Raw genomic sequence first — 25,613 nt, 5'->3', positions numbered from 1 at the left:
GGTGAATTAACTGACATTAATTCTATATTTTATTATTTCTAATTTAGTTTTTTTCCCCCATGATTCTAAAGATGATCACTGTCTTTGATGTGGCACAGTGAGGTGGTTAAATCAGATTTAGAAAAAAATCCCCCTAACGTTTTAGTTTCATCACTCACTGTTTGAAATTGGACAAACTACTTGACTTTGAGCATCAGGATCCTCATCTATAAATGTGGATGGTAACGCTATCTACCTTACAGGTTGCATTAGGTTAAACGATACCTAGAAGTACATGGCATGGAATATGTGCAATAAATATTAGACATTTCTTTATAGCTACTAAAACATCATTGCTTTGACAAAAAAAACCCAAGATCTTGAGGATTTTTTTTTTTGCATATGCCTAAGAATTACTGGGATACGTAGCAAGTGCACGCAAACCCAATCTAGACATCTGATACAATACCACCCTCAAAATGCACTCAGGGTATACAGTACATCCTCAGCCAGAGTGTCCACTTCACCTTTGACAGGCAATCTGTTTCTGCAAGGGCTTCTTACACCTGCCGCCACAAAGACTCCGAACATCTTACCTTTTGGGAATCCCAACATTATCTGCTCAGTCCTTAGATGTCTTAAGGCATCTAAGACTTAAGTTGGGGTAGGCATGGTGGCATAACAGGGTAATCCTCTCTGCCTGCTTAGCCAGCATCCCTTCCAGACACCAGACGGAATACCAATTGCTCCACTTATAACCCATTTGGGGAGTGAGACAGTGAATGAAAACTTCTTTCTCCTCTCTGTAAATCTGCCTTTCAAATAAAAATAAATCTTATTAAAAAAGAAAAAAAAGGCCCAGCGGCTTGGTCTAGTGGCTAAAGTCCTCGCGTTGAATGCGCCGGGATCCCCTATGGGCACCGATTCTAATCCTGGCAACTCCACTTTCCTTCCAGCTCCCTGCTTGTGGCCTGGGAAAGCAGTCAAGGACGGCCCAAGGCTTTGGGACCCTGCACCCGTGTGGGATACCCGGAAGAAGTTCCTGGATCCTGGCTTCAGATCGGCATAGCATCGGCCGTTGCGCTCACTTGGGGAGTGAATCATCGGACGGAAGATCTTTCTCTCTCTCCTCCTCTCTGTATATCTGACTTTCCAAATAAAATCTTAAAAAAAAAGAAAAGACTCAAGTCTACTCACCCATATCACTCACCTTAAAGTTCAGCACTTGGCTGATTCCAACATTCTCTCAAAGAGGACACTGAAAACCACAAACTGCACTTTCATTTCAAAAAACTTAATGCTGCTATTAAATGTTTGTTCAAGAAAAGGGCAAATACGAAGAACAAGTAATTTACCCACACTTAGTACAACTCCCCACTCCCATTTAGGTGTGTTTCCTCCTAGATGCAGCTCTACAATGATACTGCAGACAATTAGAAGCAGTTTACACACTACTTTAAATTCTGCTTTTTCACACTGCCATGTATTCCCTTCCTCCCATCAAAGTTATTCCAAGACATAGAAATTACACAGCTTTCCTATAGTGCCCTCATCAAACCTGCTACAGAATTACAAAGAGAATTAGGAAATACAGGTCTAATTAGGCGTTTCGGTTATTTCTTTGGTCCTGATCTGTTTTTAATCCTAAAATCTTTCATATAATCATGAAACCCACAAATAAAACATTAAAGCCCCAGATTCCCAGGCTCCCTGGACTTTATGCTCAGGTATTCTGGCTAACGCTGAATTGCATAATGCAGCAGAATTACCCCGCTCCTTGCTCTGAGCACCTCAACTGGTCCTGCAAGTACTCCCAAACAGTATCATTAACCCCATTTCATAGAGGAAGAAGCTTGGTACAGCAGTGATGTGACCTGTCTAAATATGAGTTATCTGGTTAGCAATCTAGAAACAGAATCCACCACTCCCCTAATACTTACTGCACACTTACAGATATGGACTGCGCCTCTGAAGACATGATAAGCCGCAGATGCTAGAGGGAACTCTGACAGTTCTGAAAAGGACTCCAACCACCAATTCTGGAATAGCCCGGGGTGGATCAAATGGCATTCTCCCAGGATGTGCTAGAAAACTGGTACCTTTCGGACAGAGATCTCCAAGCTTGCTGTGTAGACACACTGGCACCGTCTAAAATTATAGGTGTCAAAGACATTGACAAGGAACAAAAATGAAACACCCCCAACAACCTGTGACTAAGATAGCACAGACTCTTCCTTACACACCCCACCCCACAGGCAGCCAAGAAGGCAAAGCATGCTTTCCTGCGGCCTGGCAAGGAGAGTAGGGATTTCGCTGCCTTAAGCTGAAGAAAAAGATACAGGAGTCTGGAAGAAGATGGGATAAAAGAACAAAAGGAAGACTGGTTAGAAGCCAAAAGACAAGAGCCCAACTGAGGTGCAGAAAATGTCCACAGTTGTTTACTGAAGCAGAGAATCCTCAAAAAAAGGAGATCCCATCACACAGGGCCTGGTTGGCTGGGACAACATAGAAGATACATATCAGCAGAATGATCCACCCAAAACAGTGGGGCCACATTCTCTCTCAATAGCACTAAGTATGAAAGGAAGGAAGAAAGGAAAGAAGGAAAAAAGAAGGAAGGAAGGGAGGGAGGGAAGAAGGAAGGAGGGAGGGAGGAAGGAGGGAGGGAGGAAGGAGGGAGGGAGGAAGGAGGGAAATCTTGCTCCTTTTACTAATGTACGAGACTTCAATTCAACCAAGATTCCAAGTTTTTCTAGACCAGAATGAAAGTGGCCTATACCATCCAAGCCAAAATTCATTAATTTTAGCATTCAGCACAGGTGCAGTGGGAATGCAGCAGAATTTGCTAAACCAGTTCATGGCTAGAGACAAGGTCAAGACTTGAAGCACAAAAGCAGTTTTAGTTCAATGAGAACAGCTGATAACAACGTCTGCCTAGCACACTAAAATGGCCATGAGTAGCTGAATAGCTCTGGTTTGTGCTGTTGTTGTTTGAATTTGGATGGCAGGGCATTAGATCTCAAGTGGAGAAACCAGGACTCACTGGCATTCCAACACAGGAAGCAGGCATCCCAAGCACAACGCCTCTATCTCGATCACTTATCCTGCATGCCAGTATTGCTGATGGTCTCCAGTTCTCTCTTCCCCCGACACCAAGCAGGGCACATTACTCTGATGCAGATTCAGCAGAAATTTACACCTCCACATCCAGACTTTCACTTGCCACAAAACTGGTTTCCCTCCCACTCCTTCACCATTTCAGGGGTCCTATTGACCAGAACAAACTAAAATTAGTAAAAATAGGGTCAGACAAAGATTTATTTATCTTTATTGGATAGTCAGATATATGGAGGAGGAGACAAAGACTGCTTTCCCAGGCCACAAGCAGGGAGCTGGATGGGAAGCAGGGTTGCCAGAACACGAACTGGAGTCCACATGGGATCCTGGTGCATGCAAGGCGAGGACTTTACCGCGTTGGGCCCAAACACATTCTTACATTTTTAGCTTAAAATCTCAGACACCATAGCTTCAATATAGCTCATTCTCATAAGTCACTCCACTTGCAGATGTCCTCTTTACGAACCTTGCTTAATGTGGCTTGTAGCTTATTCATGCCAAGAGTCATGCATATTACCACCATCCTCCAAACACAGGTTAGGCTATTCAAGCCTGGGGGCAGCTGTCCGGGACAGTGGTTAAGAGGACATTTGGCATGCCTGCTTCCTGCATCAGAACATCCAAGTGCTGGCTCCACCCCCAATTCCAGCTTCCTGCTAATGTGCACCCTGGCAAGAGCAGGCAGCAGCCCAAGCAGTTGGGTCCGTCACCCACAGGGGAGACCCAGATGGAGTTTCCAGCTGCTAGCTTCTTCCCAGCCCAGCCAGCCACTGGATGGAACATCTTTGCATCAGCCCCCAAGCTGCCTTTCATATAATTTATTTTAATTTACCTTTTTAAAGATTTGATTTTTTGAAAGTCAGAGTGAGTGATCAGGAGAGAGATTTTTCCACCTGCTGGTTCATTCCCCAGACGGCTGCAACAGCCAGGGCTGAGTCTGCGCAAGTGCCTGCAGGGGCCCAAACAGCTAGGCTATCTTCCACTGTTTTTCCTAGGCCATTAGCAGAGAGCTGGATCAGAAGTGGAGCTGCTGGCTTATAAATTGGCAACCCTAGGAAATCGAGCACTGCAGGTAGTGGTTTCACCACAATGCCTACCCCTAAATTTAAAAAAAAAAAAAATGCACAGGGCTCTTCTTTCCTATTTACCTACCTCGTACATAGTGTAAACTTTCTCAGGACACCCTGCCAGACACAGAACTCCCCGGAAGGGCATCACTGACCCCCCACTGTGCACTTCTCATTGGTCATTCTCCATCTGGAACAGAAGACTCAGTTTGGGGTCCTGTATCTTGACATTCACTTCCTCCCTGTACGTAAAACTGAAGTGAATCAGGCTAAGGCAAGGTAGCTCCTAAATGCAGGATCACAAGCAAGCCAAGAACGGGAGACGCTGGATTCTTAAGAGAAACCACAAGCTCAATACAGAAATAAACTTTCTAGCAGTGTAGCAGACAGCAAACTCTCAAAACCTCCAAATGACCAAGCAAGGGCTCCTGCCTCAGGAGATGGTTTTAAAAATCAAACACTGATCTCTGTGACTCTGCAAAGCTGCTGTTACACAGTTCAGCACATCGAGAACTCCTACACAGACAATGTCAGGCAGCACATTGTCTACTGGCAAATACTGCTACATCCATCAAGTCCATGACGATTTGGTGACTATTTCCAAAAGGCAGTGGCTATAGTGAATGTAAAAAACACACAAGCAACACTAATGATCTTTATTTTTGTAAGGACTTATTTTTCATTACAAAGTCAGATATACAGAGAAGAGGAGAGACAGAGAGAAAGATCTTCCATCCGATGATTCACTCCCCAAGTGAGCGCAACGGCCGATGCTATGCCGATCTGAAGCCAGGATCCAGGAACCTCCTCCAGGTCTCCCACGTGGGTGCAGGGTCCCAAAGCATTGGACCGTCCTCAATTGCTTTCCCAGGCCACAAGCGGGGAACTGGAAGGGAAGTGGAGCTGCCGGGATTAGAACCGGGGCCCATAGGGGATCCTGGCGTGTTCAAGGCAAGGACTTTAGCCGCTAGACCAAGCCGCCAGGCCCAACAGTGATGATCTTTAAAATTTTCATGTAATTTACATTAACTGACTAGGGGAATATATTCAAATCAAGTATTTCAAATGAGATGCTGAAAATGAAAAGGAAAACAAAGAGTTGGAAAAAAAAAACTGACAGAGCAAGAGGTGACCAAAAAGGGGTATTCTCAATTCAGATTTGTTCTTTCAAAGTCCCAGAAGGCTACACAGGGCATTCTTCATTGAACGGCTATCTGCAAACAGTGCAAATGACTCCTTGCAAACCAGAACTTGAACCTGTCTGCCCAGGTTAGCAGCAGTAGCTGGGCATGAAAGACACAAAACCCGTGCCTTTTTGAGGGGGGCTGGCGGCTCACACTTGGTGTTTACAGCACCTAAAACAAAATCTGACTCTTGAGACTTTTAAAAGGAAATAACTGTTAAACTCTGATTTCAACATTTCTCTCCACTGAATCAAATTTTGTGTACTTGAATTCCATGATAATTCAAAGTGAGTAATTATTGCCGGTGGTTCTGATTACATTCAGGAAACAGAAACACAAAGTTTTCCTTGGGAGCATTCCTCTCCTGTTGAAAGCAATACAAGCAGGTCCCTTTGTTAAGCTCTTCTCAGCTGTCACAAATGCACTTAGGGCAAGCAAAAGGCATCACAAAGACATAACAGCAACTGTAATTCTTTCCACCACCTGTGCTTAAAAGTAAACCAAAGACCTGAAAATGCCAAAATGATAAAAAAAAAAAAAATTTTCAGATCAAAGAAAATAAAAACTAAATGTGATTATGGCATTTTCTAGTGTTCTCCACTAATTACTTGCATTCTGACTTCCATGAAACTATGCCAATTCAACCACACCCAGCAAAAATAGCCATTAATAACCTATTATGCATTCCAATTTTACTTTCTTCCTGTCTTCCTCCACCTCTGGTTGAAAGAGCCAAAACGTGCATTTCCCTTCACTATCACAGGAAACAAAACAAGGGAATTCCATCTAAATTGAAGGATGTTAAATTCCCAAGCACAGCCAAGCAGGATGACAAAGGGCATGCCCCATATTTGGCCAAACTGAAATACTATTACTGTATTTATAGCCAGAATTAAGTAAACTAGAAATCCCAAAGGTTGAGTCTGATGAAGGATAGAAGGGGCATTAAATTAAGTTTTCCAAGCCTCTTCGAGAGTTTGCTGTCCTGGGAATATTCAAGTTCATTTGCACAATAAATGTGGTCTCACAAGTCATTATGCTCTAGTTAGCGGGCCCTGGAAGTGAGGCTCCCTGGCCCAAGTTTGCAGGAAGGCGCAGAAAGGTACTCCTTCCGGGCCAGGGTCTAAGCCACACAACTCCCCTCGGGGCCAGGTTTTCAGCAAAAGGCACAAACACACGGCTGGGAAGCTGGCTTAATAAAAGCCAATGTTGATTTTTTTTTTTTAGGAGAATCCCTGAAATAGTTTCAGCAAGCCACAAAGAAACAAGTTTAATAAGACACATGATGGGGGGGGGTGGGGGGGAAGAGATGTCTCCATTTCAAATCCCATGGGTGTATTCAGTTAAGGACCAGGAGGAATTGAGTCATGCAAAGAATCTCTCTGATGTGTTACCTCAGAATATGAAATTTTTCAAGTTTTCATTTTATTGCTCTTACTTCCTTACTTGTCCCCCCCCCCAGTATTCTCTAAAATGAGTTGGGGGGGTGGCGGTAAAAAAATAAATAAATAAAAAATAAAACTACAAAATAGTAAGATGAGTTATTTGAAAAACAAATGTGGATAAAGAGTGTAAATGAGGATTAATTGGAAGCCCCAAGTTGTCAATTGGAGTAGAATGGGCCTCCACCGCCGACTTCCGTGGTTCAAAGGGCTTTCCTCACGCTTTTTCCTGCCTCTTCTACACAAACACGGGCGGAAGCCGTGGCTAAGCTAAGAATCATAACCAGACCCAGCTGGCCCTTCCTTACAATGCCTCCCTGCTTTATCAAGAAAGTAAGTAGGCTCCTTTTTGAATTGTTCAGCATCTGACATACCCAAGACCATTTACTGTTCAACACGGTCGCACAGCACAATGACCATTATTTTCAGTTCTTCTTTTGAGAAATACAACTCGTAAGGCAAGTAATCAAACAGTAATAAATTCAAAAACTTACTTAAAATATGCACCTTTAATCGCTGTAGGAGAAAAAAATCAATCAGCATAGATATGGGTACATCTCTATCAATGCAATATTCTCATTTGCCACACTAACAATGGCAATGGCACAAGGTTTAATAATTGAACTACTTCTTACACGGCTTGAAACTGAAGTGGGCTGAACAGCTTAATATTAGCAAAGAACATTCCAGGTTAACAGGGTCACAAAACAGCACAGTCTCCAAAAGGGTGGCTAGAGACCAGGGGAAAGACCCCCCGGCAGCACAGGCGCAGGGTCAGGCCACACACTCAACAACAGACACGGGAATTCTTACAACTTGCACCAATCAGGCTTTCGCATTTTGATTTTAATCATCAGCATTCTTTTGGAGTTTTATAGTTATGTTCTCAGCATTTCAAGTATTGCATCAAATTCAGAGTATCAAACATGCTAGAAGTGGCAATTTAAGAAACTTCAAAAGCACCTGAACGAAATGTCTCAGAATTCCTGGGATCAACCCCCACGGGAGGGCTGCCACACAGCAGTGTGTGCACAGCTGGGGGAGCGCCACTGCTGAACCCCACAGGCTGGGAAGCTCATCAAACCTGTCTAATTATAGGAATGCTGAACCCTGAAAAATGTCCTCAACATTAACTTTTTAATAACAGCAAATATCATAGGAGAGGGGAAAAAGCAATGAAGACCATTCTGATAAGCTCCTGTAAAACAGAAAGCTATCAAATGCTAAGTGTTTAAAATCACTGTTCAATTATGATTTAAAAGCCTAAAAGCATAACAAAAATTAATCCATGAGCAAGTGCAATGGCTTAATGTCTAAATCCTTGCCTTGCCTGTGCCAGAATCCTATACGGGCAATGGTTCATATGTCCCAGCTGCTCCACTTCCCATCCAGCTCCCTGCCTGTGGCCTGGGAAAGCAGTCGAGGACAGCCCAAAGCCTTGGGACCCTACAGCCTTTTGGAAGAGCTGGAAGAAGCCCCTGGCTCCTGGCTTTGGATCAGCTCACCTCCAGCCACTGTGCCCTCTTGGGAAGTGAACCAGAGAATTGAAGATCTTTCTGCCTCTCCTTTTCTACGTTAAATCTGCCTTCCCAATAAAAATTTAAAATCTTTAAAAAAAAATCAATCTAGGCCTTACATAATCCATTCTATTTCACAGATTTCCCAAATTCAAGAAACTGCTCAGCACAGGTAACAGAAGAGAATGCGACTAAAGAATCTTTCCGGTTCAAGATGTGCAAATGTCACAATGGGCCAGGAAAAAAAGGGAAAATGGCATTCTCAAGCAGTAGGAGACTGATAACAGTTGACAGAAAACTCTGCTAGGATGGTTCACAGAAAGTGTTCCCATGCACCGCAGAGATTTCATGAGGTTCCCTACGTTCACCCATCCAGAGAAGAAATCTTAGTTTCAAGTTTGAGAGCTGCAACTAGCTAGATACCGAGTAGACAAACAAAACTTGGTATTTACAGCTGTCCCCGTCCCCCGCCCCCTCCCCCCTCCCCCCCCCCCCCCCCGCCCAGAGCCAGCCCTACAGACAAGGAGCTTCCTGATGATGCCCACGGATGAAGTCATGGTGACGCTTGCCTTCAAGGAGCTGGGTTTATCCTGTATTCAACTCACAGTAGGTAGCCGACCCTGACCCTGCACCCACACCTAGTGTGACAAATCCATGATTCTGCACACATTAACCCTCGAGGCGGCAGTTAAACTACATCATCTAATCTTGGCGGACAAACTGGAGATGGGAAGCACGTATCTGAATATTATTTATCCAATCCTACGCTTAAGGTTGTATGAGAACAACTGGGGCTGGGAGAGGGCGATGGGGGGAGTTTTCGGTGGCACAACAAAATTCACACTGTGACTGTCACTACCAAGACCCTGCCAAAATAAGGATCTTTAGCTAAACCATATGCAAACCATTTCCTTTGACCTTGCTTCCAAGCAACCAAACTATCTGAAGCATTTGACATTCACTTGCAGACTATTCCCAAATATTTATGTGGTTATTTGGTTTTCAAGCTTTGAAGGACACACAGTATTATAAGCCTGAAAACAAGGTGATTCCTTTACGATTTCCCTCTGCAATGTGGATCTGAGATCTCCGTGCATTTTTTAGATACACAGTAGGAGTGCCTCTGCATTCTTACCCTTGTCATCTATGCAAAGCTGGAGGGCCAATCCTTCCAGAAGTTTCCATGTATGGGGACCTGGCACTGAGAAACCAGAGAGGGCTTCCCTCCACCACCTGCATTGTGAGGTGTCTGCTGCCTGGTGGAGCAAAAGCACTCATTTTCAAAATTAAAAAAGGAAAATTGATACAGGAAAGGAGATGCAAAAACACGGAAGAAGCAGAGCTTAGTGCCTCTGGGCCCCGGTTAACTCCTCAGCAGCCATGGAGGGCTTCTGTGTCTTCCCACAAAACCCAAGCCACTTTCCCTTCCCTTCCTTCCGCAGGTTCTCCTCTTGCCTAGGATCCAAGCATGACCTGGAACCCTAATCACACTCCTGCTGCTTTGGTACACTTACAAAACGCAATGACAAGTTCCCCACCCTTTCCCAATGCCAAGTTTACTGAAGAAACTCTGAAACTCAAAACTGAGCAAATCCAGAATGAAGGCTCTCTGCATTAGGATCCGGACTGCAGCATTAACTTCAAGATGTGGAACCAAGGGGCCAGCTTTCTGGCACAGCAAGCTAAGCTGCTAGTTGCCTGCAATGTCGGTATCCCATGTGGGTACCTGTTCAAGTCCTACCTGCTCCACTTCTTTTTTAAGATTTATTTTATTCTTATTGGAAAGCCACTGCTCTACTTCTGATCCACCTCCCTGCTAACCCACCTGGGACCAGCGGAAGATGCAGCAAGTACCTGGGTACCTGCCATCCACACGGGATTGCTAGAGTCCTGGGCTCCTGCCTTTGGCCTGGCCCAGCCCCAGCCAATGCAGCCATTTGGGGAGTGAACCAGCAGATGGAAACTTTCTCACTCTTTCCCTCCCTCCCTTGGTATCTTTTTTTTTTTAATGGGGGAAAAAAAAAACATGACCCATTTTCCGGATTTGTGAAGAGGAACTAAGAAAAATCTGGCCAAGAAACATCTTTAATCAAACAAGAGAGACCAAGGGAAAAATAGGTTGCCCCTCTTTTCCTAACCACTTTCTCATCGTGGCACAGCTTTAATCAGATGAGGCTGGGCACCATCTCTACGGCTATTAGCGTCATGAGGTATATCATTAGGACCAGCTCTGTAACTCTGGCCACACATAGAACAAAACTGTAATTAAAACAAATCTCAACTTGGATGAAAAAAAAAATACAGCATGACAGAAACTTTCCATTTCAGTCTCAAAGATTGGTACCGAGAGGTTGGAACCAATCACACTCAAAGTGAGCTGTCTGGGGGTGTGTAAGAGAAATTAGCCTTGCTGGAGACAACAGCACTTCCCACGTGACCACCGAGCCCCTTAACACAGCAGGGCGCCCCTCTCTGAGAAGGCAGAGAAGTCACAAAGGAGCAATACAGTCCCCAAAGTGAACTCTACCTCTCCTACTTGCTGGACCAAACACCGACACATTCCCCTGAAAATGAAAACCCAGATAAGCAGCTGCAGCTGTATTACCCACCCGTCCACTCACAGAGCGAAAAGACTGACGACAGATGGAAACTGAACTCTACCGGATCTACTAACAATCAGACAGGCCCAATGTCATCACATTGTTTCCTAGTTGATTTTTAAGCAGTTTAGCCTAGCGTCATTAACAATCACATAACTGTGAAATCCTGATCCATCTAGCAAGCTGCTTTCTCCACCTGGGACATAATGTATGCTTTAAAACCTCACTGTATGCTAGTGGGTCTCTCAATCTATTGTTACTCCGTCTCCCACCCTCCAGCAGGTAGTCTTTCAAAAAATGCCTGCTTCTCTACACACACACGCACATGTAAAACATCTTCCTTCACTTCAATACTCATTTTTAAATGCTTCATCAGTTTTATTCAAATCTATATTTGTGCTTCTGCTATACCACAATAAAAATGTTCATCATATATACTTTTACTTGCAACTCATCACTAGCTAGTCCAACTTACACCAACTAGTTTGAATACCTTAGGTTTTTTAAGTTAGGTCTGTCTAAATTTAATCTCCTCTGGATCCACCAAACCGTTTCTTATGATTATACTCACTCCTGCACTTGGGTTACCAGATACTAATAAATTATAATGAGAAATCTATCAAGCATATCTAATATTAATCAGGGCAATACCAGAGCTGACATTTAAATTTGCAAACATCTTTTTAAGCCAACATACGTTTTCTTCACAATTGTTTATGAACATTTTAAGGCTGTTAACTTCAACGCAGAATTTGTTAAAAAAAAAAATTTTTTTTTCAAAGGCCAGCACCAAGGTTCAGCTGGCTAATCCTCCACCCTGCAAATGCCAGGATCCCGTATGGGCATTAGATGGTTGCTCCACTTCCCATCCAGCACCCTGCTTGTGGCCTGGGAAAGCAGTAGAGGACAGCCCAAAGCCTTGGGACCCTGCACCTACATGGGAGACCCAGAAGAAGCTCCTGGCTCCTGGCTTTGGATCGGCTCAGCTCCAACCACTGTGGCCATTTGAGGAGTGAACCAGCACTCCTGTAAAATCTACCTTTCCAATAAAAATAAATAAATAAACTTTTACAAAAATGAAAACATTAATCCAAGAATTACATTTAATAGTAATCTTTCTTTGAATCATTCTACCACCAGCACACTGGCCACACAAGTTACATTTACAAAACAAATTAAACTGAAACAAAAGTTGTAACACGGACAGGCAGTCTCTTGGGATAACTGTACCCCAGGTTCGAGGGCCTGGTTGGAGGCCAGGACTCATTTTCGATCCAGCTTCCTGTAAATGCACACCCTGGGAGGCAGCAGTTAACAGCTCAAGTGTGTGTGACGTCCCACTCACATGCAATCCCAGAGGAAGGGCCCTAACTCAGCCCCAGCTACTGGGGACATACTATATATTCCACCATCACCACCACCGCCCATCCACAGAGCCTCTTAAGTTAAAATAAATCTATTTGAAAGGCAAACACACACACACACAAATCAAGCAAAGAGCTAAATATTTTGTAAATGCTAACCATTAACATAAGTCAATTACATAATCACTTTCATGTATTATGAAACTGTATACCAGTTTTGAAATCTAATTGGTGTATAACTACATTTCTAAAATGCATTTGAAAAAATGTAACCCTATTTTCATAATTTTTACATTATAAAAACAGAGTTCAGCCTATAACACGGTATTATTTTCCTAACACATGTAAAATCCAAGTTTAACCCTCCTTTCCCACTAGTTACCTTTCAAACTCTCTGTATTTCTTCTATCAGAGAAACTAATGCTCCCCCGATTTTCATACCATTATGAATGCCAGAATATCATCTCAAAGTTAAATTTTAAAATAAGATAAATATACATAGGAAAATCGATGGGCATTTAATTTAGAAAGATTTACGATAGAACAAGTAGAACTGACAACAATAGCAATGAAGTGGTAAATAAGTGGTTGTTCAAGGTATAATTGTTTCAACTTTGTTGAAGATTTGGAAAAATTCAACATAGCAGAATCTTGATGGAACAGAGTCCCACTTTCGAGGCCCAGTTCAATGGCCAATGCAACGTTCTGCCCTTGTCTAAGGCACTTCACTACTTCCTATCTTGTTATCGTAGTTACTACACGTCATATCTAACCTTCCTACTGGATCTTCTTTTGAGTCACCTGCCATTCAAAAACACCTTGCAGCACATCTTCTACAGAGCAATCATCCACAAAGGCGGGGCACACTCTGAACATCCACTGGAAATAATCGGTTCTTCACTTGTACCACTTAAACCATTCTGCATAATGCATTTTATGATAATCATTACACAGCCAAAGCTGAAATACACAAGATGTAATGTTTCAGGAAATTTTATTTCCCTAACCATATATTTACCATATAACTGAGAAACAAAAACATAAAGACATTAAAGTTACATTATAATACTCAGCTGCCTGAATTAAAAGATTGCTCAGCATTAACTCAAAGAAGGCAGAAATTCCTCTGGGCCAGAGCCAAGACTGCAAGTTGGTGAACTGACTTGATCCTTGCAGACTAAGCAAGATCTGCAGAATTTCCAGTAGGGCACACATAGCGATCCAAGCTCTGGGGATCGGCTGGCCAAGCCTGAAATGCAAGCTAGCCTAGGGGAATGGTCAGTGGCTGGGAACAGAAAAGTCTCAAGAGAGCCCCGGGGACACAAAATAACCAGAAAGGAGGATGAACATCTAAGCCTAAAACTAGGGAAAGGGCTAACTAGACCAGGGACCCACTGGGGACCTCAACCTGGAAATCACACCCCAGAGTCAGGGAAACACATTGTTTGGTGTCGGACATGCTGAATTGGAGGTCCAAGTGAAATACGTAGGGCCCTTAGGTAACTGGGACATAGTAGGCAAAGGAGGAGAGTAAGATACCTAGAACAGGAAAAAACAGGGGATGCCTTAATTGAGAAGCCAGAGAGTAAAGAGGCTGGGTGGTGCAGGGAAAGAGCACAGCTGTACCGGGTCACACAGCCCAGCTAAGACAGGGCTGCTCAAAGCAAAATCCAGAAAAGGGAACACTTCCCACATCCTACTCCGCCCCCAGGCTTCCAGGGATTCCCGACCACCAAGAGTACAGCTTCAGTCACCAACAGAAGCCAGAATCAGCAGTACAAAAGCTAAACACCACTCAGGGCTCTCACATGAAATGAAGGACTCAACGCTGACTTTATGCCCCTATTTAAGTAATGCTAAGGTTAAAAAAAATCACTAAATGACATGTTGAAAATCAGCTAAAGGTTTAGCTTTCCAATTGTGATTACTCTTAACAACAAAACCAGTTTGCTTTACTATTTTGATTTTTTTAAGACTTTATCTTTCGGGCTCAACATGGTAGCCTAGCAGCTAAAGCCCTTACCTTGCACATGCCAAGATCCCATGTGGGTGCCAGTTCTGCTCCAGGCAGCCCTGCTTCCCATCCAGCTCCCTGCCTGTGGCCTAACAAAGCAGTCGAGGATGGCCCAAAAACTTGGGACCCTGCACCCATGTGGGAGACCTGGAAGAGGCTCCAGGCTCCTGGCTTCGCATTGGCTCAGCTCCAGCCATTGCAGTCACTTGGGAAGTGAATCATGGATGAAGGATCTGACTTTCCGATGAAAATAAAATAAATCTTTAAACACACACACGACTATCTTACAAAGAAAATCAGAAGGTGTCCAAATACCTTCCAAGCAGCAAGCATAATTCAATTCGATATTCAGTATTTTCAGTGCTTAACACAAGCTGATGAAACACAGGAGGGCCAAGTAGAGTAACCTGAAACACTCGCGTAATAAAGCACTGAGCTGCATCAAACTATCAATTTACAAAAATACATGTTCATTGTTCCCTGTGTTCCTTAGAAGACAACAGTCAACACAAAATGTGACACTGATTTGTCAGCTAGCAATCAACTAAAAGGAAGAATTCTTATACAACTAAATATATATTTGTTAAAGATTTATTTATTTTTATTGGTAAGTCAAATGTACAGAGAGGAGAGACAGAGAGGAGGATCTTCCATCCATTGATTCACTCCCCAAGCAGCCGCAAAGGCTGGAGCTGAGCCAATCCGAAGCCAGGAGACTCTTCCAGGCCTCCCACACGGGTACAGGGTCCCAAGGCTTTGGGCGGTCCTCGACTGCTTTCCCAGGCCACAGGCAGGGAACTGGATGGGAAGCGGGGCTGCCGAGATTAGAACCGGCGCCCATATGGGATCCCAGCATGTTCAAGGCTAGGACTAAACTAAACATATTTGTATACAGCAAACCCACTGAACTGTATACAAGCCATTCCCACACTTCACCATCCAAATAACCACTTCAGCTTTGCCTGGCCCTCTCTTTCAGAACACCAACTTCAAAACCCTGAATGCAGCGAGGGTGATCTGCATCAAGGGTGCTGCCAAGGGGTTCTGGGCAACACTCAATCACTGGTTGCTATAAAGGTCAAGGTGTTGGGAACCAGGGACAAACCTGCTCTGCCTCCAGCACAATGGAAAACTCTCCTCTTGCCAATCATTACGGATTTTAAACTGCCTTTTGTAGAGGATTCCAGGGAGCTCCAAAGCTACAACACACACCAAAACAATACCAGCACCGCCACCCCCAAAAAACTGGGTAAATTCCCATGATGCCAGGGTACAAGGTAGTTTCCAAAGCAGAATATTCCAGAAAAATGTAAATAGCTGAGTCCCCCCTACCCTAGTCCCCTAAGGTACTCCAGGTAAATGCATACAACTGCTCCAAGTCTGTCCCAAAACTGCAGTTTGAAAGCATGGAGGAAGACAAGCAAAATACTTCCAGACCCCTCCAGACCCCAGCTTCCCCCTGCGGATCCTGCCCCTGGCCTGAGCTCACCCAGCTGCTGAGAGCAGTCCCTGTGCAGACCATGAAATGTAGTGACACGGGTATGTGCTGACTGCCTACTGCCAACGTGAGAATCTCAAACAACTTCAGCTGCTCTAAAGTTTACGTAATAGTTAAAAACACCTTCTCTTCGTTACTCCAATGTTTGCCACTTACAAAAGCTGAGTACCATTCAAAAACAGGAGCCACTCTCCCCTCCATTCTCCCAAAGTGACAACAACGCACAGGAAGACAGTAAACACAGGGTTCTGAATGTCATCGAAGGTGCTGGGGTCCAGCATGTATTTTGGGACGATGGATCAAAATGTTTCGGTTGCTAATATATTCAGAACAGACTCAGATTAACTCTAAGCCTCTGAAAGAAAGATACCACTTAGCTCCAGAACCCCTCATCCATTTTTAACGCTTTATTCATTTTCCTCGCCCAACTACAGATATCCAAACTCCATAAAAAAAGTTTCCTTTCAGGTAATTTCAGCCAGACGAGAGCCTCCTGGGGTCCTCTGCCCAGGGTCAAGGGCGGCTGTGGCACACGACCATGTTCCCCAAGGGATCCCCATGACTCACCTGCAGCAGAAACCCCAATTACACAAGATGGGAATTTAAAAACATGCTGTCAGTTCACAGACCAGACCAAAATAAATTTCAAAGTATATCTAAGCTAGTTCACAATAAAAATAATCAAAAGATATCCTGAATAAGTGTTCAGCATTATAATCTAAAGCATTTTGTAATCCAGATTATATTTCAAACAATATCAAAACCAAAAAAGTCAACTCAAAACTACAACAAACTATTTTTTTTTCCCCCAGAGCTTACAATACTACTTCCCAAGTGTTAGAAAGGTTTCTATGTCAGAGAACAAGTCATGGAAATGAAGTTTCACTATTTGTAAACACTGCACACGGTTTAGAAGATCCCGGGTTTTCCATAAATCGTCAGTTCCACTCCGTGGGAGACCCTATGACAAGGCTAGCCCATATTAAAACAGGTGCTAAGAGACCTAAGCCGCCAACCCCACCAGCAGGACATGTCTATGCCTCAACTATGAAAAAGGCTTCTGGACCCTCTAACAGGTTTCCAACTCCGGTCCTACGCAAATGACTTTCAAATTCTCAAGCAGGCCCAGGAAGTAAAGCACAAGCAACTATATCTAATTAAACATTCCCTCTGATTCCCAGTAGTCAATCACAGGAAATATTTTGTTCCAAAACAGGCTCTCCCAAAACAGTTAAGTTTTGGCTAATCTGCATTTTGGAACTGGATTTTTTTTTAAGTCATAGTACAATTTCTCCCTTTTATAACTCCTCGGAGCAGAGCCTTTCAGATCTGAGAGTGAAACTGGGTTTTCACAAGTAATTCATCTTGCAGAAAAGTCTAACCAGAAAACTAGTTATGAGTTAGATCAGTTCTGGGTGTTTCTTTTTTTTTTTTTTCTTTAAAATACCCTTTTACTCAAACTGAAAATGCACTTGCTGGAATCGGACTTGCACCAACGGACGCCCATTGCCCCTGAAACCTCTTACTCCTCAGAGCCACACAAGTCCACCCGGCCCCAGACCAGGCTCAGGGGTCCCAGGGAGAGCAGCCCTTGGAGGGCAGCTAGTCCTACTTAGCACCTCATCCGCCTAAGTTTAAAATGCAAAGTTACGCCTGCATTAAAATAACTAATTAAACGGTAAGAGAGGATCTTACAACCTAGACACACGCACACACACACACACACACACAAAGCCTAAGCCTTAAAAGTTTCAATATTCCTAGCTTCAGAATACCGTGACAATTCCTTCTGAGAGGCAAACTAAAAATATTCCCAAACGCCGTCTTTATCTTTAAAGAAAGCTACTCCAGCAAGTTGAAGTATGTTGTATCCATTTTCAAGGACATGAAGAATGGTGTGAGTACACACTGTACTCTGAATGCCAAGGGGAAAAAAAAAATTCAATGGCAAATGCTTTTTAATAGCTTAAGTAGGACTGACAGAGGAGCAAGCCTGTCAAGTATTTAAATCCCAATGTTAAGCGAAATTGGGTTGGACGTGATTTTACCGAGAATATAGGGTACGCAGAGCCTACAGTGGGAAGTTACTTCACCTTTTCCAAACACTTTGGCAAAATGACACCGTGATGCCTAGTAATGAGGTTGGAAGAGACACCTCTACTCTGAAAACACACTAGGGAAAAGTAAAATAAGTCCTGGTTCCTTCTCCAACAGAAGTGGGTACCAGGTGAGTAACCTGAGCTTCCTGACACAGACGCAGCACAGAAATGACAAGGCATGTAAAGCATTGGTTGTAAAGACCGCGCGGGTTCAGACCAAAAGCGCACCCAGACAACACGCAGGCCAACGAGGAGGGATGACTCAAGTAGAGAGCCTTTTTACATCCCTTCTCCCATCTGCGACCGTGAGAAAGTGTCATCTTGGGGTAGCGGGAAGAAGGGACCCGAACTGCGAGTGGACCTCCCATGGGCCTTCGGCCTTCAAGTGCGGGATAGGGATGTGCCAGCCCCCACTCAGTGTCTTTTCCTTCCTAGCTTTGCAGGAGTGAAGGGGAAGGGGGACAAGCAAGGCGCCTGGTCAACACTTCCCGTCCACCGGGCATGAAGTCCTGCTGCGCCCAGGGCGCGCACCTCCGCAGTCACAGGGGGGCACCCGGCCCCCTCGCCAGCCCCCACCGGTGCCCCAGCGTTCCATAACGCCTGAGGTGGCAAGGCCAAGAAAATGCGCACACATTCCCAGCTCCGGGACAGCCTCCGTGTTTCCAATGAACAGCCGTCCTAAGATGGCCAAGACCATGTTTGGGGAGAAGCTTCCCTGCGCGGACCAGGGCCGGCCTCGCCGCAGCTGGCCCTTTAAAGGCCCTCCGCTTCCTGTGCCCGCAGCCCCTCCCGGCCGCCGCCGGCTCCCGCCTCCGCCGAGGGTCACACTTGAACTTAGCTCGCCCCGCGCCGGGCGCCGGCGCTCCGCAGGCGGTGGCCGCCCCTCCGCACGTGTCCAGAGACGCTCCCTCGAGCTCGGCGGCGCCCGTTCCCCCCCGTCCCCCGCGACCCGAGGCTACTCCGGGATAAAAACCAAAACAAAGCCAAGCGCGCACTGGCCTCCTGAAGCGGCGCACCCAGCACCGCACCGTCCCGGGCCGATTACGCCCGAGGCTGGCCCCTCCACCTGCAGCCTGGCCCCGTGCCGCGCAGGTCTCGGGGCTCCCCCACCTCGCGTCCTCCTCCAGCCCGGCGAGGCGGAAACGGCCCCCGGCGCTGCTAGGGTGGAGAGGAGCGCCCTCCCCCACGGAGGTCCGAGGGGCAAAAGGGCAGCGGCTCCGCGTGAAACTCTCTCTCTTTCTCTCTCTCTCTCTCTGGCTAACTTTCCTGCCCGCTTTGACGCCCAGTTCCTGACACACTTTCTTCCCTCCTTGGCTCCCGGGCAAGCCCCTTTCCCTGTCCCACCGCCAACTCTTTCCCCAGTGCGCGCACCTCCTCTCTGCCCGGGTAAACCCCCCGCACCTGCCACTTCCCCACCCACTCTCGGCCGCCCGCCCGCGCGCGCGCGCGAGCCCCCCGGGACCCGGACGGCGACCCAGCCCGTAGCCCCCCGCCTCTCTCCGCTCCCCCACCCGCAGGGGCTCACCTTCCAGCCCGCCGAGCTGTTGCTGTCGCCCTTATCCTTGAAGTAGGGTACGCTCTTGACCATCCACTCGTAGATCTGCGACAGCGTGAGCCGCTTCTCGGCCGAGCTCTCGATGGCCTTGGTGATGAGGTCGGCGTAGGACAGGTTGCCCCACGCGTTGCGGCGGGACGAGCTGCTCTTGCGCGGCTGCCCCGCGAGCGGCCCGGCAGCGGCGGGGGGCACGGGCGGGTGCTGCGACAGAGGCCCGGGCGCCGGGGGCTGCTGCTGCTGCTGCGGCGGCGGCGGCGGCGGCGGCGCGGGGTGCAGGCAGCCCGCCTCCGCGCCCTGGAAGTCCGCGCACAGCCCCCCGGTGGCCGCCGCCGCCGCCGCCGCCGCCGCCGCTGCCACGGCCGCCGCCGCCGCCGCTGCCGCCGCCGCCGCCACGGAGCCGGGCGCCTGCGGGAAGTCCTCGCTCTCTTCCAGCAGGCTCAGGTTGCTCATGAAGTCGGCGCTGACAGCGGCCGCCGAGGCTGGGGGCAGGCCCGCCGCGGCGTCGGGGTTGGTGACGGCCGCGCCGCCCGACGGCGCCGGACTGGAGGTGGCCGAGTTGGACTGGCTAAACTCCGGCCTGGGCAGCGGCCAGGTGCAAGAGCGCGGCCGGGGCAGCGGCTCGAAGTCCGGGTCCACATCCACCACCTGAGGCGCTTCGGCCATGGTGACCCCCGCCCCTCCCCCAGCCGCCGGAGCCCCGAGAATGGAGGCGGAGGGGAGGGGGGAGCGCAGCGCGGGTCGGAGAGGGCGCACGGGGCCCGGCTCGGGATCCTCGACGGGGGTGAAGGGTGGAAGCGGCGGGGAGGGAGAGAGGGCCGAGTCGGTGCCGCGAGCAAACGGAAACCGGCAGGAAGAAGCGGCGGAGTGGAAGCGCGAGCCCAGAACTTAACTTCGTGGGTCCATCCAAATCCAAGGTTGCTCCGGGTTCGCTGCCGCACCGGACGTGGGGACGGGCCGGCCGAGAGCCGCCGGGCTGGGCAGCCGGCGAGGGGCCCGCGCGGCTTGCTGACAGAGCCGAGGGGCGGACGGGACGGACGCCGCGGGGCGCGAGCGCGGCTGCCTGTTGAATGTGGCGGCGGCGGCGGCGGCTGCAGCGACTACGCGGCTGCCCGACTTACGGGATCTGCCACCGCCCCCCGCCCGCGGCGGCGCGCGCGCCGGCCCGCCCCTGACGGACAGCCCGCGCGGCCAATGGGCACGCGGCGCCGCCGCCCGGGCAGCCAGTGGGCGCGGGCCTGGGCGGAGGCTGCTTTTCCACGAGGAGGCGGCCGTGGGTTGGCGGGGGGCAGTGGGGTGTTTTTCTGTGGGGTGAACGCACACACACACACAGGGTCTCTGTGTGTCTCCCTCGCGCGCGCGCGCGCGCGGTCTCTCTGTCATTCTTTTCTGGTCATTCTCGAGTGTTTCTGTCAGTCTCTCGCCCTCTCCCTGTTTTGATTGCTGGGAGGCCAACCAGCGTGGAGGCGGCGGCGACACTTTGTTTACTATGGAGGGAGCGCAGCCGAGTACTCGCCAAGCCCGAGTGGAGCGAGTGCTTCCCGTCGCCCCGACCTCGGCTCGGACCCCGGGCAAGGGCAAGGGCTCGGACCCCGGGCAAGGGCAAGGGCCCGGGCCCCGGGGCGGGCGGCGGAGGCGGCCGCGCGGAATTCCACTCCGCCGCCCCCACTCGGCTCCACCCACGAGGTCTCCGCGGCGCGCTGCGGGGGAAGTCGGCGGGGTTTGTTTTTGTGCAGGGTTCTCGCTGCGCTCGGGCCGCACACGTTCCCAGCCCGGGCGCCGTGGGCCCTGCGGTCCGGGCCCCGCCAGCACGGGACGCCCACGCGCTGGAACCCACCTGTGCGCGCAGCCCCCCGGGGGCTGGAGCTGCTGCGCTCTGGACCCAAAAGGGGCAGGAAGGAGAGGAAGGCTGGGCGCGCACAGCGCCACCGACCCTCGTGCTCTGTGGGACCCCCGTGGCCGTGGGCGCCACACGGGCCAGGGGCGGCAAAGCGAAGCTGCCGGGAGAACAGGTTCACCGGCGTGTGTGTAGTTAAGTTTACTAGTTAGCTTACTTGCTTTTTTTTATTGTGATGAAGTGATGAAGCATTGTGTGAAAATCGGAGAGGAGATAAGCCCCCTACCTCCAGGGTTTGGGGCTGTCCGCTGCGTCCATCCCTCCATCCCACCCCCACCTTCTCCTCTCCTCATCTGGGCTCCAGCTCTGGGACGCCCCTGTCCAGGATCAGTGGGGCCAACGGAGGGAATACAATGGCTCTTGTGTCTGAATGGAGCAATAGAAAGAGTTTTCTAGTTCTGTTTTGTTTTGCTTTTTTTTTCCCTCCCCTTTGGAAGAATATGGAAGGCATTTCCTTTTAGAGGGGATGGGAACACTTAGAACAGAAGATGGACATGACAGTTTCTAATATCTTGTCCAAAAGATTACTCCCAGATATTTAAAAAGAATCCCATTTATTACAAATAGTTCCTCAATTAAAAAAAAAAAACATGAAAAGTAGGCCTCTTTAAAAAGTTTTTAAAAACATATGGAGAAAGACATTTATTTCTTCCTTTACAATCTCACCATCATTTCCCCTGACCCAGGTCTCTATTTCTTCGTAATCCATTCACGCCTCAACTTCTACTGATACTGGGGGCAGTTAGGGTGGGGACAGTGAGCTGATCGAACTGGAGTGAAGGGCAGGTTCCCATCCGCTGTTGGGTCGTGGTCGGCTGACGTTTCCTGAACTGTGAACAGCTCGGGGCTCCTCTGCCAGCCGCTAGGGGACCTCAGTAACCCAGAAGATGAGCTCGAAAGAGGGTGGCTGTGAGCAACTGTGGCAGCCCAGCCTTTCCAATTCCTCTGTGCAGAAACAGCCCAGAGTCAGCCAGCCACACCCTTCTCAGAGGCGTGGCCCTGGTGGAGCGGGTCGTTCTTGGCAGACAGCCACCTGCAAATGTGGCCTTCATTTGCCATCGGATTTGTCAGGGCCTGAGTTGGAGAGGAGTGTTTGGTGAAATTCTTGCAGTCCCTGAAGCTGCTGTGCCCGGTGGTTTCTTTATAGATCACCAGTTGCTTTTGCTAGATTTTTTTTTAACTTGAGGCAGGCATTTGGCCCAGCTGTTGGCATGACTCTTGACCCCTGAGCCTCACAGCAGTGTGCCTGTGTCTGTGCACCCTGGCCTTCCTGCTGCTGTATGCCCGGGGAGGGAGCAGGGGATGTCATTGGAGTTCCCAGCTCCCCCTTCTACCATTCCTGGGCTGGAGCATGAACCAGTACGTGGAAAATAGATTGTCCGAATCTCTTCCCCAAATCAAGGTAAATTCATTAAAAATTTAAAATAAAAATGTGACTTGGAGTGCACACACAGAACCTAGAGTACCAACGTCCCAGACCCACAAGTAAACTTTGAAGGACGGGCCTTGTGGCACAGTGGGCTAAGCTGCTGCAGTGCTTCCATCCCATATGAGTGCAGGCTTGAGTCCTGGCTGTTCCACTTCTAATCCAGCTCCCTGCTAATGTGCCTAGGAAACCAGTGGAACATGGACCAAGTGACCAAGATGGGAAACCTGAATGAAGTTCAAGGATTGGCTTGCCCACCCTAACAATTGGGGCCATTTGGAGAAAGAACCAACTGATAGAAGATCTGTCTCTCCCCCTCTGTAACTCTGCCATTCAACTAAATATAAAACATATTTTTAAATTTTTTTATTATTTTATGTTATGGTTCCACAGATTTGGGGATTTCCCTTCCCCGCTCCCCACTATATATATTTTTTTAAACTGCATAGGAAAAGGTCTCTATAGCTGACTACCAATACATTTCAATGCCAACTTATCGAGCTGTAGGATGTAAGTAAACAGTTGACTTTTTTCCTGTCTTCAGCAAATTGCAAAGAATGGCTGGATAGCTGTCATATTATATCCATATAAATATATAGGAAGAATTTCCAGGAATGGGAATTCCTGGATCCACAGGTATATCCCTGTGAAACCTGCTGCCGGGTTGTACCCTGAAGGTGTTGTATCAAGCAGGACTTTTTAAGGATCCCCCAAAAAGGTTAAAGTTGAAAGTAGCATCAGTGTGTGGCACATTTAAACCCCTACCTGTGACCTGGGCATCCTATTTAGGAGAATAGATTCAAGTCCGAGCCACTCTGCTTTTACTCCAGCTCCCTGCTGATGTACTTGGGGCCCAAATGTGTGGTCCCTGCAACCCACAAGGAGACCTGGATGGAGTTCCTGGCTCCTGGCTTCAGTCTGACCTATTGCGGCCATTTGGAAAATGAACCAGTGGATGGACAATCTCTCTGTGTTTCCCTCTATTGCATTGCCTCTCAAATAAATATACTTCTTTTTTTAAAAAAGTTGAAAGTGTAACCTCCTTTGACTAATAAAAAAAAATGGAGAAAGTGATTTGGCCAAGGTAACACAGAGTGGTAGGTGGTGTCAAGGCCAGAGTTTCAATTTTGGGCTTTGCTATCAATATAATCTTGTTGATACTCAGAAAATGGAAAATATCTCGTAAGCCCAATATATCTAGAGTCGCTGTAGTTTGGTGTTATATTTCTTTCCAGTCAACACATAGGTCTTGATCATTTTAGTTGGATGAACTAAGCTGAATGAAGGTTTGATTTAAAAGATGAAGCAGACACACACACAGTGAGTAAGGTTATGAAAGAATAAGATAACAAAAGAAGTCGAGTTGTATTTTCACTCAAAAATGTAAATGTTGGGGCCAACCTTGATACCACAAGATTAAGGCACTTTTTAGGATATCACTTGGGAGTGCTCAAGATGAATGGAGTCCCATCTCCACTTCCAGTCCAGCTTCCACTCAATATGGATCCTGGGGAGTGGCAGATTAAGGACTCCATACTGTGTTCCTTCCTTCCCACAGGGGAGACCCCAAGGAGTTCCTGCCATCTGCTCAGCTCAGCACCAGCTGTTCTGGACTTTTGGGCAGTGATGCTTTGGGGTAAACTATCTCTCTTCTCTCTTTCTCTCTCCATAGCTCTGTCTTTCAAATACATAAAAATGAATATACATTTTGGGGGAAAAAGGGAAAGAAAAGATGAATGTTTTTCCTCTCTCAGGAGGCTAAGTATTTAGGTCAGCACTGGTTCTGCTAAAGAAAAAAAAAAATCATTTCTTTGCTCCTGTGGGAATTTCTGTGGTTGCCGTTTGCTTTGAAGGCTCATTCTAATGATTATTGCTTATTAGTTGCTGCGTGTGGCCAACGGGGAAGAGAAAATGGTTCATGTCAAGTAAGGATAACTAGAATGCAAATGGAAATTTCTCCACACACAGCCCATCTTACCAAGCTCAGGATGCCCTTTATGGGCTGGGTTTTCGGGGTAACCATTATCTCATCCTCAAAATGCAGAAACTCGTGCACTGACCCCCGCTCTCACGTGGATGTTACCCTCAGAACAGGTCATTCCAGTCCAGCTTCATCAGCAACAAACTGGGATGCTTCATTTCTAGTTGCAGCATTTCCCTCCTTACTTCTGTTCCTTTCCTCCATGGGCATCCCAGTTCCAATATTCTGTCTGACTTACCTTAAGGTATTGCTACCAACCTAAAGCAGCCTTTCTCCCGTCTGTCCATAGAAAATAATGATCTGGAAAAATAAGCAGAGAGAGCCCAGGTCTTCAGAGTGTATGAGCAGATGTTGTGGCATCATGGCTTAAGTGGTTGCATTGGACGCACAGCTCTCATATCAGGGTGCCTTGGTGGAGTCCCAGCTAGTGCCTGCTTCTCTCTGGCTTCCTGCTAATGTTCCAGTGAGGCAACAGGTAACAGCCCAAGTGCTTGGGCCCCCGCCACCCTTGCTGGAGACCCAGATGGAGCTCCAGGCCCTTGGCTTCAGCCTGGCCCAGTCAGACTGAATCACTAGATAGAACCCCATTTCTCTCTTGAATCTCCGTGTCACTCTGCCTTTCAAATAAACAAAACAATAGGTGCTCAAACACTAACGTGTGAAATGGTAGCTGCAGTACTATCAGAAGTAACCATTTGCTGAAGATATGACTTCGGATGTTATCATTTGCTGCATATGTGCCAGCTAATGTGGGTTTTGGAGTTCATTGTGGGATTTTTTTTTTTTAAGTAACAGATTTTTTTTCTAATTATTTATTTGAAAGGCAGAGATGTAAATAAAGAGATCTTTTAACTGCAGTTTCACCTCTTAATTGGC

At 47.5% G+C, this 25,613-nt stretch overlaps 1 protein-coding gene and 1 long non-coding RNA gene across 2 annotated transcripts in view; both read right to left on the bottom strand.

The window, feature by feature from the left end:
* Window positions 1–20,519, bottom strand: part of LOC121168039 (forkhead box protein O1) — a 96,967-nt gene extending 76,448 nt beyond the window's left edge. The window contains exon 1 of the mRNA XM_040997807.1: window positions 19,407–20,519. Within this exon, the coding sequence (XP_040853741.1) occupies window positions 19,407–20,099 (693 nt within the window). The 5' untranslated portion in view covers window positions 20,100–20,519. The remainder of the gene's footprint in view (window positions 1–19,406) is intronic.
* LOC121168041 lies at window positions 1,095–19,234 on the bottom strand. Its single transcript, XR_005885680.1, has 3 exons — window positions 19,110–19,234; window positions 10,829–10,838; window positions 1,095–1,108 (listed from the first exon to the last, which is right to left on the bottom strand). It is a non-coding gene; the product is annotated as an uncharacterized LOC121168041 (long non-coding RNA).
* Window positions 20,520–25,613: the final 5,094 nt, after the last annotated feature.

Source organism: Ochotona curzoniae, unplaced genomic scaffold (genome assembly GCF_017591425.1).
Source record: "Ochotona curzoniae isolate NIBS_2020 unplaced genomic scaffold, NIBS_Ocur_1.0 patch47, whole genome shotgun sequence".
Taxonomy (NCBI): Eukaryota; Metazoa; Chordata; class Mammalia; order Lagomorpha; family Ochotonidae; genus Ochotona; species Ochotona curzoniae.
The sequence above is the reverse complement of the archived record's forward strand: the minus strand, read 5'-3'. Positions and strand labels throughout refer to the sequence as shown.